The sequence below is a fragment of the Pseudorasbora parva genome, chromosome 9 (assembly GCF_024679245.1).
Source record: "Pseudorasbora parva isolate DD20220531a chromosome 9, ASM2467924v1, whole genome shotgun sequence".
NCBI lineage: Eukaryota > Metazoa > Chordata > Actinopteri > Cypriniformes > Gobionidae > Pseudorasbora > Pseudorasbora parva.
This window is the reverse complement of record NC_090180.1, coordinates 34,560,865-34,574,743: the sequence shown is the minus strand read 5'-3', so window position 1 is coordinate 34,574,743 and position 13,879 is coordinate 34,560,865. Positions and strand designations below refer to the sequence as shown.

The following is a 13,879-nucleotide window of genomic DNA, read 5'->3' as shown; positions in this document are numbered from 1 at the left end:
TGACATGTGTACGGAAATTGAAAGCCTACATTGAACTTGAGCATGGCCTTTATGTTTTTGTTGTTTTCTTTTATTTTAATGATCTACATGTTTATGTTATTATAATTGTTATCATAGGCCTATTATTTATATTAAACTGTAAAATGGTTTTGTGAAAGGAAAACATTTTAAAACAAAATTATCAAAAAATGGCTTAATTCTTTTTAATGCTGTCTCATAAATACTCACAAATCCTGCATACATACAGTTAATGTCAGAGACATTTCCAGAGAAATCATGGTTAACAGAGTGTATTTTTACTTAACGTTATTCTACTGTTTTAATATGCAGAACTTGCCTGACTTTGCCGAACATATTTTATCTAAGAGGTTAAAAAGACTTTTGTGTTGTTGTTGTTGTTTTGTTTTTGTTTGTTTTTTACAAACTAATAAAAAATGTGTTTGTGCATATATGTATTTAAAAAAAAAGCTTTTCATGAACCATGTGTTTAAACAAGTTTCACCTGTTCAATAACATTTAAATATTTTTAAATTAATGTTTGACTGTTTTTTTGTCAGGAGGTACAACCAAATAGTTGTATATAGCTACTGTAGTTGTACCACCTGACATGAAAGTGTACCAGTAGTTTCATAGTTTAAATTAGCAGTTTTTGAGAAAGATTTACTAACCGTTTCACTCTGCCACAAGATTCGGGGTCCTCTGGATGATGCATTATCTCAACAGCCTACTGAGATTTATACATTTAGTTTTTAGGGTTCAAACCTAAAAGTATTTCGTTTTTAATTTGTCATCATTAAGACATTTCTTAGTCTGTTCATTTGTTCGGACAGTTGCACCACCTGACATTTGGGGGTTTTAAATAACAAAACATAAAATAATATGTATTATTTAAATGTACTTAAAATGTATTAAAGCAAAGTAGGTTTAATAGAATAAAGTGATATATGTCATGAATTTATCAAATTATTTTAAAAGGAAATAATGCACTTGGACACACACAAAAAATGCATGTCATTTGTATTGACCCACCCCATATATATATTCATTCTTTCATTCATTTACACATTTGTATGTGTGTTATGGGTCTGTTGTAGTAACACCGACAACCAAACAATGGAAAACAAGCCTAAACAAGTAGTTTTTACCTTAGATCGGTGTGGCTAACACCTGGCAGACTCTTAATAACAGGTATAAGTTGACATCATCCTGCGGTGGAGTCTCGGTGATGTCACTGAACAAGCCCCGCCTGTCCAGAGGCAGCAACCGGAAAATACCCATTGGCTGAGGAATGCGGCGACGTTGAGGTATGTAACAAACTCTCAGCGTTTACTTGTTCTATAACATTGTTCCGTGTCGTATTATTAATATTATACAGAAACCATATTAATTTATTCCGTTTTGTGTGTCATCATACGAAGCTTGCCGGTAGTCGCTGATCGTTTCTTTTACAAGTTAGCCAGATGGCTACTGGAATTAGTCAGTGCTTTATTAGATATGCTGTGGATTATCGTAATATACTTATTTCGTTCTTGGTTTACGAACTCAATAGCCACATGAAAACTTTAAAAACAATGAAACTGTGACCTCTGAGCTATATGGTTGTTGTTGTTGTCTTTACCCAAGGCATTAATTAATCCTTACGTGTCTTGTAGAATAGATGAGATGGATATCACTGAGATGTAGTTTTAGTGTAAGTTTGTACTGCAGAGCTGAGATATTCGTTGTTAAAGGTCCAAAATAAATAAATAAATAAAGGAATTTGAAAAAATGGCAAACCTAGTTTATGACCCTAGGTAATGACGTATGTAGAATGTCCACACTCTGCACATGGAACTTCTCGTTCCCGTCAGTTTAAAATCTAACTTCCTGTGAGGTCAAGAGTAAATACCAAAGCATGTGAAAATAAAGTGGTCTGATGAAGTCAAAACCATTAAACTAAACCAGTCCATAACCAGCACTATTTCTGGTCATTTTTTTAACAGATTGATTCATTTGAAGTCAGCAAATCATGGCTGGCTTCAGGCAGGAGGATGTGGAGCTGTACTATGAAATGGGAGAGGAGTTAGGAAGGTAAGAGATGCCATTTCACTCCTTAAAACTGTAAAACTAGTTTAACCTGGTTTCACAAACAAAGATTGAGGTTAAAATTAGCCTAAGATCCTAATGTTTGAATAAGCACTATAAATAATAGGGTTTTGATGAGATATAAGGTAAATTAATACATCATAATGTTTGGCCTTGAGTTGCCAACGTAACGTAGTGTTGTTGCTTATCAGTGCAGTGTAAAACTAAACATTATGAGAGTCCTACAATTTAAAAATCCCCAGAACAGTGACTTAATCATCTGCAAACACTGAGTCTTGCTTTTCTTCCTATATATGGATGTGGAGGTTTCTGCTTTGTACTGCTGCAGCATGACATCACTGCTTTACAATGCATATGCTCGCTCTCTGAGCCTGAGCACAGCTGTAGTGCAAATAACACTACAGATGGGCCAGAGAAGAGCCATCAGAGGAGTACACACATTTTATCAGACTTTTATAATTCTCATTGGTTGCATTACGCAGCATTTTTACTATTTATTTAAATGAGTTACACTCTTATTCCTTTAGAAATTTACTAGAGTTTGGTTTTGTGGAATGTTTAAACTTGTTAGTGTTGTGCTTTTTAACACACATTCCATATCATCTATATGCAATGAAATGTCCTTGATATATCACTGTTATGATAATATATAACTGTTGATAATATATATATCTGTGTTTCCTCTTTTAACTTCTTCTTTTTTTCCTTCTTCTCTGTGTATCATTGTAACACGTTTCCCAGTGGACAGTTTGCCATTGTGCGTAAATGTAAAGAAAGGAGCTCCGGAACAGAATACGCTGCCAAGTTTATCAAGAAGAGACGGCTGTCATCCAGTCGACGGGGTGTGAGCCGTGAGGAGATCGAGCGAGAGGTTAACATCCTTCGAGAGATTCAGCACAGCAACATTATCACTCTCCATGACATCTTTGAGAACAAGACCGACGTGATCCTGATCCTGGAGCTGGTGTCTGGAGGGGAGCTGTTTGACTTCCTGGCTGAGAAAGAGTCGCTGACTGAGGAGGAGGCCACGCAGTTCCTCAAGCAGATCCTGGATGGAGTGCACTACCTCCACTCTAAACGCATAGCACACTTTGACTTGAAGGTATGTTTTGTTTGTTAAGATTTGCTGCCGATTAATGTAGAAGCCCGATCATTCAAAATTGTGAAATGTCTCATTAGCATGGAAACAAAAGTCTGTAATGCACTTTGTTTTCAGCCTGAAAACATAATGCTGCTGGATAAAAATGTGCCGAACCCCAGAATCAAATTGATTGATTTTGGGATTGCGCATCAGATTAAGGATGGAAATGAATTTAAAAACATCTTCGGAACTCCTGAGTTTGTTGGTGGGAACCTGAGTTTTTATTATAATATTGAATTATATCTTTATTCATTATAAGTGTATTAGGAGGTCTAGTTTAATTTGCCATATCTTTTGTCATTTGTAGCACCGGAAATTGTGAATTATGAGCCCCTTGGCCTGGAGGCAGACATGTGGTGAGTCATAATTATCAATAGCCATGTTATAGCATTAAAAACAACACTGGATGGAAACGCCAATATGCACATAAATTCTAAAAATGTGTTTTAATCTGATATAAACTATGATATAAACATGTTTACCGAATAAATTCGAAATGAAAAAAAACTAAATGTCTTCACCACAACAGAGAATGTGATTGGATAATTGGACTTAACCCTTGGATCAGATGTATTGCACAGCATCTCAAAGTTATTTAGTTATTCTGGAAAAAAAAGTCAAATTCTGTCATCAAAATGATTTGCCTTAATGACCTCTCAGAAGTGTCTCAAATAACTGCATTCCCAAACACCAGGGGGGTATTCCAGAAAGCAGGTTATGTGACATACACGGGTATGTTTAAGAGTAAGTGAGCGGATAGCCTCAATTTTAGGTTCCAAAAAACTGAGGTAACTTCCATGGTTATGTAAGTATCTAGTTAAATTTTCTGTTTGATTGTTTATATTTAAAAAAAACTTTGTGTACTGTTCAATTAACTGAGACTTACTTACAGCACTTTTGCAGGCTGTTGCCCTTGTTTTTTAGTTGCTTCTATTGCTCTCCTCTTTTGTAAGTCTCTTTGGATAAAAGCGTGTGCTAAATGATTAAATGTTAAATGTAAGTAACCATGGCAACTCACTCTGAACATAACCTGCTCCGGAAGCAGGTTATGTTCCAGGGTTAGTTTGCTTATTGGGTATTCAGATGTGTTTTATATAATTAATATAGTTATTAATATAACCAAATTTGTTTGTTATATAATATACAGTATTATATATTAATTCTAAAGAATTAGAATAAAAAATACTTTAAAAATAAATAATTTATTTTACTGTCATATCACACATGGACCTGCATTCAATTAATTAACATCAAACAAACAATATAATCTTTATTCTCAGTGAATAAAGATTACTTATTAAAATGAAAACATTGAAAAAATTATTGCATAACCACCAAATAGGTGGCGATGTGCACTAAACAGGTTATGTAACTCGCATTAAACAAAACGAGAAGAAGGAAGTGGAATGGAGCGCTTTTTCTTAGCATCTGTTTGGTGAATCTGAATCATTGATTCGTCGCTCTGTTGTGAATGTCTTGTGTGTTAATCGGGAACATGATCTGAGTTGTTTGAACTTAGTCCCGGACACGTTTTTGGAACCAGCATACCTCGAGTAAGCTTTGGGTTAATCAACCGAAAGTTTAGGGTATATGTGGCGGTAAGTTAACCTTGCTTTCTGGAATACACACAATACACATTCAGACATCTGAATGCAAGACAAAAGTGTTTATTGCATTTCGTCTGCCATTCATATGGATAAGAGGCACAGTGGCTTCCCTGATTGCAGCACATTCCCCTTTTATTGCAGAATTCTTTTAACACTGGGTGTAAACAGTGCTTTATTTGCAAGTATTTTATATTGTGATATTACAATTTTGTTACATTCGCAATTTTGGATGGCAATATAGCTGATGGTTATTATTAAATATTGTTTAGGTTGTGAATGCCTAATAGGGCTATTTTTGCTCTGAATTAAAACATTGTTATTTTATTTCCTGCAGGAGTATTGGAGTTATCACATATATACTGTGAGTAATTATCACATAAATGGCTTGTTTGGCTGCACTGATTGCATGCTTTTTTCCCACTCAAATGATACTGTGGTACTTGACAAATATTAATGCATTATTAATGCACTTTAGATTGAGTGGTGCTTCTCCGTTTCTTGGCGAGACCAAACAAGAAACACTTACCAACATTTCAGCTGTCAATTATGACTTTGATGAAGAGTACTTCAGCAACACCAGTGAGCTCGCCAAGGACTTCATTCGCCGACTGCTGGTCAAGGATCCTAAGTTAGTATAATCCAGTGTTATTACAAAACCTATTAAAACTTGTATAATAAAATATAAAAAAAACAATCAATTGAATTGTTTGAAACAATTGAAATGATCAAAAGTTGATGTACAAAGATTACTAATATAAATAAAGATAAATGGACATAGTGATAAAAGGACAAAAGGACATAAAAAATATATGAAAACTTGAAAGGTTTAGTTCACCCAAAAATGAACATTATCCCACAATTTACTCAGCCTCAAGCCATCCCATGACTTCTTTAAGCCAAACACAATCGGATTTATATAAAAATATGTCCTGACTCTTGCAAGCTTTGTAATTTGTAATAGTGAATGTTACCTTAGATTTTGAAGACTAAAAATAAAATAAAAAGCACATCCATCCATCATAAAAGTAGTGTCTCCAACTTGTGAAGGTTAAGGGATGCGTTTTGTTAAAAAGAATCTCCATAATTATAATTTAATAAACTGTAATCACTAGCTTCTGTTAGCGGCCATCTGCACCTTCATGAGAGAGTCGAGTTCCAACGTATGACAAGGGACGTACGCATAGCATAAAGTTATAAATAGGGATATTTTTCTTATAAAAAAACTTTTCAAAACAAATCATTTTGCTTCAGAAGGACTTTATTAACCCCCTGGAGCTGAGTGAATTACTTTTTTGATGGATAGAAATGCTTAATTGGGTTTTTTTTAAAAAACCATTTACTCCCATTAGAAAGATTGGAATTGGCACTATTTTTTTTATATAACTCCGATTGTGTTTGGCTGAAAGAAGAAATTCATATAAACTTAGGCTTTACATTTTTGATTAAACTAACACTTTAAATAAAAAATATAAAATGAATTGAAAACTGAAAAAAAATGTTTTATTCTTGTTCAAAATATTAGTACATTAGTATTTGAACACCCTGCTATTTTGCAAATCATGGAGGAAAATTGTCATCGTAGGTGCATGTCCACTGTGAGAGACATAATCTAAATAAAAAAATCCAGAAATCACAATATATGTGTAGAGGATCGTGTGTGGGGTAAGGAAGAGGACACAGGGGTCGGCTGGACTACTGACGTTTCATTTGACAACTCAAGGTAATTCGTGATCGCACAACAGTGCAAGCTCAAACTCAATCATTCGTCGTAATCACTTCCGGGTTACAGGCATCCGGGAACTCTGGGGGGACACGTCAGTAGTCCTTCTCTCTCTCTGTCTTCCGTTTCTCCAGGGCTCTTGTACTCTCCCCGCACCAATTACTAGAACGAGACAGGTGTTGGTAGTTTGTGTCCAACCCACTCACTTACCGCTCGTCTCCCTCCTCTCTCTCCCGTTGCAGACCTTGCTGAACCACGCCCCCTCTGTCACAATATGTTTTTTTTAACTATTTATTTGTATGATACAGCTGCAAATAAGTATTTGAACACCTGTCTATCAGCTAGAATTCTGACCATCAAAGGCCTGTTAGTCTGCCTTTAAAATGTCTACCTCAACTTCATTTATTATCCTAAATTAGATGATCCTGTTTGAGGTTGTTAGCTGCATAAAGACACCTGTCCACCCCATACATTCAGTAAGAATCCAACTACTAACATGGCCAAGACCAAAGAGCTGTCCAAAGACACTAGGGACAAAATTGTATACCTCAACAAGGCTGGAAAGTGCTACAGGAAAATTGCCAAGCAGCTTGGTGAAAACAGGTCCACTGTTGAGCAATCATTAGAAATTGGAAGAAGCTAAACATGACTGTCAATCTCCCTCGGACTGGAGCTCCATGCAAGATCTCACCTCGTGGGGTCTCGATGATCCCAAGAAAGTTGAGAAATCAGTCCATTACTACACGGGAGGAGCTGGTCAATGACCTGAAAAGAGCTGGGACCCCCATTTCCAAGGTTACTGTTGGTAATACACTAAGACGTCATGGTTTGAAACCATGCATTGCACAAAAGGTTCCCCTGCTTAAACCAGCACATGTCCAGGCCCATCTTAAGTTTGCCGATGGCCATTTGGATGATCCAAAGGAGTCATGGGAGAAAGTTATGTGGTCAGATGAGACCAAAATATAACTTTTTGGTCATAATTCCACTAAACGTGTTTGGAGGAAGAAGAATGACGAGTACCATCACAAGAACACCATCCCTCCTGTGAAGAATGGGGGTGGTAGCATCATGCTTTGGGGGTGTTTTTCTGCACATGGGACAGGGTGACTGCACTGTATTAAGGAGAGGATGACCGGGGCCATGCATTGCGAGATTTTGGGGAACAACCTCCTTCCCTTAGTTAGAGCATTGAAGATGGGTCGAGGCTGGGTCTTCCAACATGACAATGACCCAAAGCACACAGCCAGGATAACAAGGAGTGGCTCTGTAAGATGCATATCAAGGTTCAAGGAAAAATCATGGTCTAGGGTTACATCCAGAATGGGGGTGTGCGAGAGATCTGCAGGGTGGAAGGCAACATCAATAGTCTAAAATACCAAGAAATCTTAGCTACCTCTTATATTCCCAACCATAAAAGAGGCCAAATTCTGCAGCAGGGCGGTGCTCCATCGCATACTTCCATCTCCACATCAAAGTTCCTCAAGGCGAAGAAGATCAAGATGCTTCAGGATTGGCCAGCCCAGTCACCAGACATGAACATCATTGAGCATATGTGGGGTAGGATGAAAGAGGACGCATGGAAGACGAAACCAAAGAATATTGATGAACTCTGGGAGGCATGCAAGACTGCTTTCTTAGCTATTCCTGATGACTTCATCAATAAATTGTATGAATCCTTGCCAAACCGCATGGATACAGTCCTTCAAGCTCATGGAAGTCATACAAGATATTAAATTTGGATCTCACAGCACCACAACTTAATTTGCTGACATATTTTTGTATTTGCAGTAAATTTGTTCAATTTCTGTATAGGCGACAACTTTTGTCTTGCCAAAATTTAACCTTTCCGTCTTGATTAAATGATTTTAAAAAAATTCTGTGAACATTATTTATTTCAGTGCATTAAACATCATTTGGGAGGGTTTTAGCTTTTCATATGAGCTATTTCTAACACCAATTAATTAATTAAAAGTCAGGTTAATATCCGGTATTTCTAGAAATAGATAAGCGACAAGACTTTTGTCAGGGACTGTAGTTTAAAAAATCATACATTGTGATTTCTGGATTTTTATTTTATTTTAGATTATGTCTCTCACAGTGGACATGCACCTACGATGACAATTTCAGACCCCTCCATGATTTCTAAGTGGGAGAACTTGCAAAATAGCAGGGTGTTCAAATACTTATTTTCCTCACTGTAATTCAGTATTTGCTTTTAACATTCAGGAAGAGAATGACAATCGAGGACAGTCTCCAGCACCCCTGGATCAAGGTTTGAATGTTTCTCTTTCCCTCACTTTTGAGTTGTCACCATTTGTTCTGTGATTTGACTAGTTCTCATCCCATCATCCCCTACAGGTGATTAAGAGGCGTAACGTTCGCCCTGAAGAGAGCGAGCGTAAGCCGGAGCGCAGGCGTCTGAAGACCACCCGTCTGAAGGAGTACACTATCAAATCCCATTCCAGCATGCCTCCTAACAACACCTACATCAATTTTGAGCGCTTCTCGCTGGTCATGGAGGAAATAACCGCGGCTGAGGATGGCCTGCGAGAGTTGGAGAAGAACCAGCGCTCCTGCGTGGAGGACGTGGCCGCTCTACGCTCCATCTATGAGGAGAAGGAGAGCTGGTACAAGGAGGAGAACGAAAGCATCGCTGCAGATCTCAATCAGATCAAACAGGAGCTGCAGAAAGCACAAGCCCTGCGCAGACAGAGCCAGGAGGAGACCCGAGCCACCATGCTGTCGGCCAATGCCCTCAAACGCAGGTTTGGTCGGTTGGAGAACCGCTACGAAGTGCTCGCCGAGCAGATGGTCTCTGAGGTGCGCTGGGTGGAAGAGTTGGTGCGCTCAATTTCAGCTGAAAATGACACTCACAGCAACAGCATGGCTTGAGCTGCTCTGTTTGCTTTCAGATCGCAACAACTATCTAATATCTTTGCTTGGTATGTGCAGGGCAGTTATAGAGCATTAAACTTTGCATTAAGCTTCATGTAAGCCTGTAGGGTTCATGTTACTCTTAGAACAAAAGAGCGAGCGGTGCAAAATTTTATTTTACATAAAGGCTGGGTGAGGGTATGCATGCTTTAAGGATGTCTGTGCATTGCAGTATTCTTATGTGATGTCGGTCTGTTGGAGCTAAAGCAAACATTTAGCATTTTCACTCGCCACCACAAATATACATGCTGGATCAGTAGATAAAAAGTTTATTTACCACTTGAGTATCAATTAAAGCACTCAAAGCATATTAATGTACATTGTGAGTAATGCACTACACAATCCTCTATGAGGAATTGAAGAATCTCGAGATGCCAGTTGCGTTTGTTGTGCTGCATGTCTGCTTTTCCTATGCAAATCAAATTCTAATTTTATGATACGAGACAAATGGAATTACTTCTAAACATATAAAAGTCCTAAATGCTGTCTTTAATGATGTGTACATATAGTATATGTGTCTATAAATAGGATTTAATAGGACAGTTCACTCAAAAAGTAAAAATTGTTTACTCACCTTCCACAAAATAACAATATGAGGGTGAGTAATTGATGATAGAATTTTATTTTGGGGTGAACTATCCCATTAAGGCTTTTCTTTTGCTTAAAACACACTTCAAACATTCCTCTTTTTTTTTAAATGACATTCCATATGCAAATGAGCATCATTATGGTTGTGGTCATTTGCAGTTAAGTCATAGCAATATTCATATGTTTGCTTACAGTACTGTACCCATTATTGTGTTTTATTTACATATATATATATATATATATATATATATATATAATCAGAAAAGTCAATTTAAATAAAACAATTGAAGAAGAATAGTTACAGTGTCTTTTGTATGTGGGTGGGGGGGCTGAGGAGCGCACTGGGAGGTCAAGTGTAGTGTTTATTAAATCTGAACATTTGTCATACTCTTTATCTTAATTTTCAACATGTCTAGAGTTGTTGAAAGTCCCAGAGCTTTAACTAAACAATATTTTTCCATGTCCATTGTAACATAATTGTGCTTTGTTACTCAGATAAACATTTGGATTTTTGGGGTCTTACAGACGCCACTGTTTACTTCGAAATTTAAAACCACAGGACATCTATGAATACTCTGTCAGCTTCCCAAAAGATGTGGACATAAATCAACAGTGCATGTCTTTCTTTGGCATCAACATGCCCTTTCTTTTCTTTTTTTTATTCTGTCACATTCTGTCAGTTCATTTAAAGGAGATAATTCAACCCACAATTAAAATGTTTTAAATGTTTACTATACTGTAAACGGATGAAAATGTGGACTGGGTAAAAAAAAAAAAAAAAACAGAAAGAAAGAAAGATGACAGAAGAAAGAAACTCATACAAGTTTGAAATGACATGACAGTGAGTAAGGAAATGCTGACTGAATAATCATTTTGGTCGGTCCTTCACATCATATTCATTCCGAGTAAGGCATTATGGGGAATGTGTCCAGGGAAATACTGGATGTTTTCTAAAACAGTGATGTGTAATTATTCCTCAGAGCGCTGATAAGGTCCTTAAAATAACAATGTAGATATGCTGACGTAGCTTCCACTCACATCCAGAGCTCCAGAGTCGCAGCCCAGCCTCAGTGAACAAAACGCAGCTGGTTCAACCCTGATTCCTTAAACTTCCATCGTTGCCACCAGACAGCAGAAGGTCTGTGCCAGACATCATCCTTTTTAAGATGACCAGATCCAGCTTGGCCCAGAACACCTGTAACTGGATAACGGCTCTCCTTACATTGTGGTCCATGGTCTCTCTGATCGTCATTGTGGTTTGGGCCACCTGGCCTCCATTGGCTAGCCTTACACAATGCAGAGTGGCACATCAGGCCCTAATTGAAAAGATGGAGGGAGCTAAAGTGTTAAAGGAAAAAGAGCAAGATGTCTTGAAATATGCCCTGCAGCTAAGCTCTAAAAACCAGACCAGACTGCAAGGAGAGCTGGAAAGCATTCTAGAGACCCAGAGGGAAACCAACGCATCTCTAACCGAGAGTCTGCAACTTCAAGTGAGTATCAAAAAGTGATTCGTGTCTTTTGTTTTTGTGCTGATGCTTGGTGCAGTAGGCCTGTATTTCAGTGTACGATGGTGTTACCGTTTGTACCATGGTCTCATCGTATTGTGAAAGGATAATAAAAAAGGTAACTGATAAAGTTATTTAATTGTGTTTTTTGTTTGTTTGTTTGTTTGTTTGTTTGTTTGTTTTTGAAGATAGTAGCCTAATGCTAATTTTACTGGATTTTTGTTTCCAATTTAGATGATCCTAAAGAAAAATGTAACAGCTTTGGAAATTCAAAGACTCATACACCATAGTGAACATGCAAGACTTTTTTCTGAGCTGGCGCAAAAAGAAGGTAGGAGATCCTATTATGGGAATAATTTTTCAAAATTATAAATTTGGTGCAGCCCAAGACGTCATCTGCATGTTTTTACATGAAAGCATAATTTTTTATCTGTTTTGAGACAAGGAGTAGGCTATAATGTATATGTGAAATGGGTTATACTTCGTGTCCCTTCCAGACACATTGATAAATAATTATGTTTTATATGCAGTAATTTTCATGAATTAAAGTTATAATATGGATTATAAGCCTTATAAGCCTAATGTTGATCATGACGAATTAGGCTACGTTAATTGTATTATTTTATAAACTATATTTCACTTTAGAATAAAACAGGTAATAAATATATTAAAACGTATTTATTATTTTGCTTCATGCAGATCTTAGTGAGAATCTGTGGGTGAATCTGACCAGTGAATCGCATTATTTAGATTCGTGTGCAGCATTACGGGATGCCGCGGAGAGCCAGCAGGTGGCAGCAGAGAGTCAGAGGAAAGCCTGTGAAACCAAAACAAATTACCTTGTCAAGCAAGTGTGAGAGATTATAATCCAAACCGTATATGATACAAAACGTTTATTTTACAGTGCACTGTTTCATTTATTTCTTTATCCATATTACAGGGAGAACTGTAAAGTTAAGGGGCAAGGAACCAAAGACTTCCAAAACAACTGAAGAAAACTTCCACAGACAACGACTACAAATACCTTTGGAATAAATATAGCTTAAAGGGTTAGTTCAACCAAAAATGAAAATTCTGTCATTAATTACTGACCCTCATGTCGTTCTACACCCGTAAGACCTCCGTTCATCTTCGGAACACAAATTAAGATATTTTTGTTGAAATCCAATGGCTCAGACAGGCCTTCATTGACACCAATGTAATTTCCTCTTTCAAGACCCATAAAAGGCACTAAAGACGTCGTTACAAAGCCCATCTCACTACAATCTCTATGAAAAACGCTCTACAATCATTTTATGAAGCGACGAGAACAGTTTTTGTGCACAAAAAACCCCAGAAATAAATAACGACTTATATAGTGATGGGCCGATTTCAAAACGTTATGAATCAGTGTATCGATTCATGATTCAGATCGCCAAAGTCACGTGATTTCAGCAGTTTGCCGGTTTGACCATAAACAGTAAAAGAAATGGACACAGCTACCCCATAGACTTCAACGGCGAAAAGTGAAGTCAATTATAAGCACTCACTTCCTGATGGCTGAGTGAACTGCGCAGCCTCAGACTGAGCTTGACAATGTAGATGTGACAGAACCAACCTGTCTGACAGTTGTAAGTCTTCTAGTAGTTGTGGACAGTGAAATCTGATTTACGTTGTTTAAATATTTTGTCCCGTTGCTTTTGGCTCACTATCGGCTTCTCCCCATTCTTCTCCCTTGACTTTATCTGACTTTATGTTTCCACGTCCCCCCGACTGCCTCATAGACAGTAAAAGATTGCCTGCGAGCGTCTCCTCCTGTCCATACGGTAATTTCTCTACTGTGCGACAGAGTCGTGTTGGTTATGACGCAATCGTTAGCCTATTTTTTTTTTTTTTTTACAAAAACAGCTTCTATGAGGTGATAGTGTATACAAGTTAATGGAGCCTTTTATGCATTGTTGTGTTTCTTTATAAATAAACAATGGACAAATGAAGTCTTTAAACGCCTCAGATGTAAAGTTATTCACTGTCAAAGTGACGCAAAAATTAATGGGAGTCGATGGGATGCTAACAGCAGGTGATGGCTTGGTTAGCAATGGCCGTAGACCATTGGGTGGTACACTTTCCGAGTGCTAGTTACCCCCTTGGGTTTGACACGCAATCCGAATCATGAATCAATACCATGATTCATAACGGTTCGAAACTTTGTTTTGAAATCGGCCCATCACTATACAAGTCGTTATTTAGTTTTTTATGCTCAAAAAATATTCTCGTCACTTCATAAAATTATTGTAAAGTGAGATGAAACGAAGTCTTT

General features: G+C 37.4%; 1 protein-coding gene across 1 annotated transcript; it reads left to right on the top strand.

Annotated features, from left to right (window-relative positions):
* The first annotated feature begins 1,204 nt into the window (after window positions 1–1,204).
* On the top strand, window positions 1,205–9,987 carry dapk3 (death-associated protein kinase 3). The gene is made up of 9 exons (XM_067452368.1): window positions 1,205–1,304; window positions 1,983–2,070; window positions 2,827–3,187; window positions 3,302–3,431; window positions 3,534–3,582; window positions 5,168–5,194; window positions 5,309–5,461; window positions 8,783–8,828; window positions 8,915–9,987. Exons 2-9 carry the CDS (start codon window positions 2,009–2,011, stop codon window positions 9,446–9,448), a joined length of 1,362 nt encoding a protein of 453 aa, XP_067308469.1. The 5' UTR covers window positions 1,205–1,304; window positions 1,983–2,008; the 3' UTR covers window positions 9,449–9,987.
* The last annotated feature ends 3,892 nt before the right edge of the window (window positions 9,988–13,879 follow it).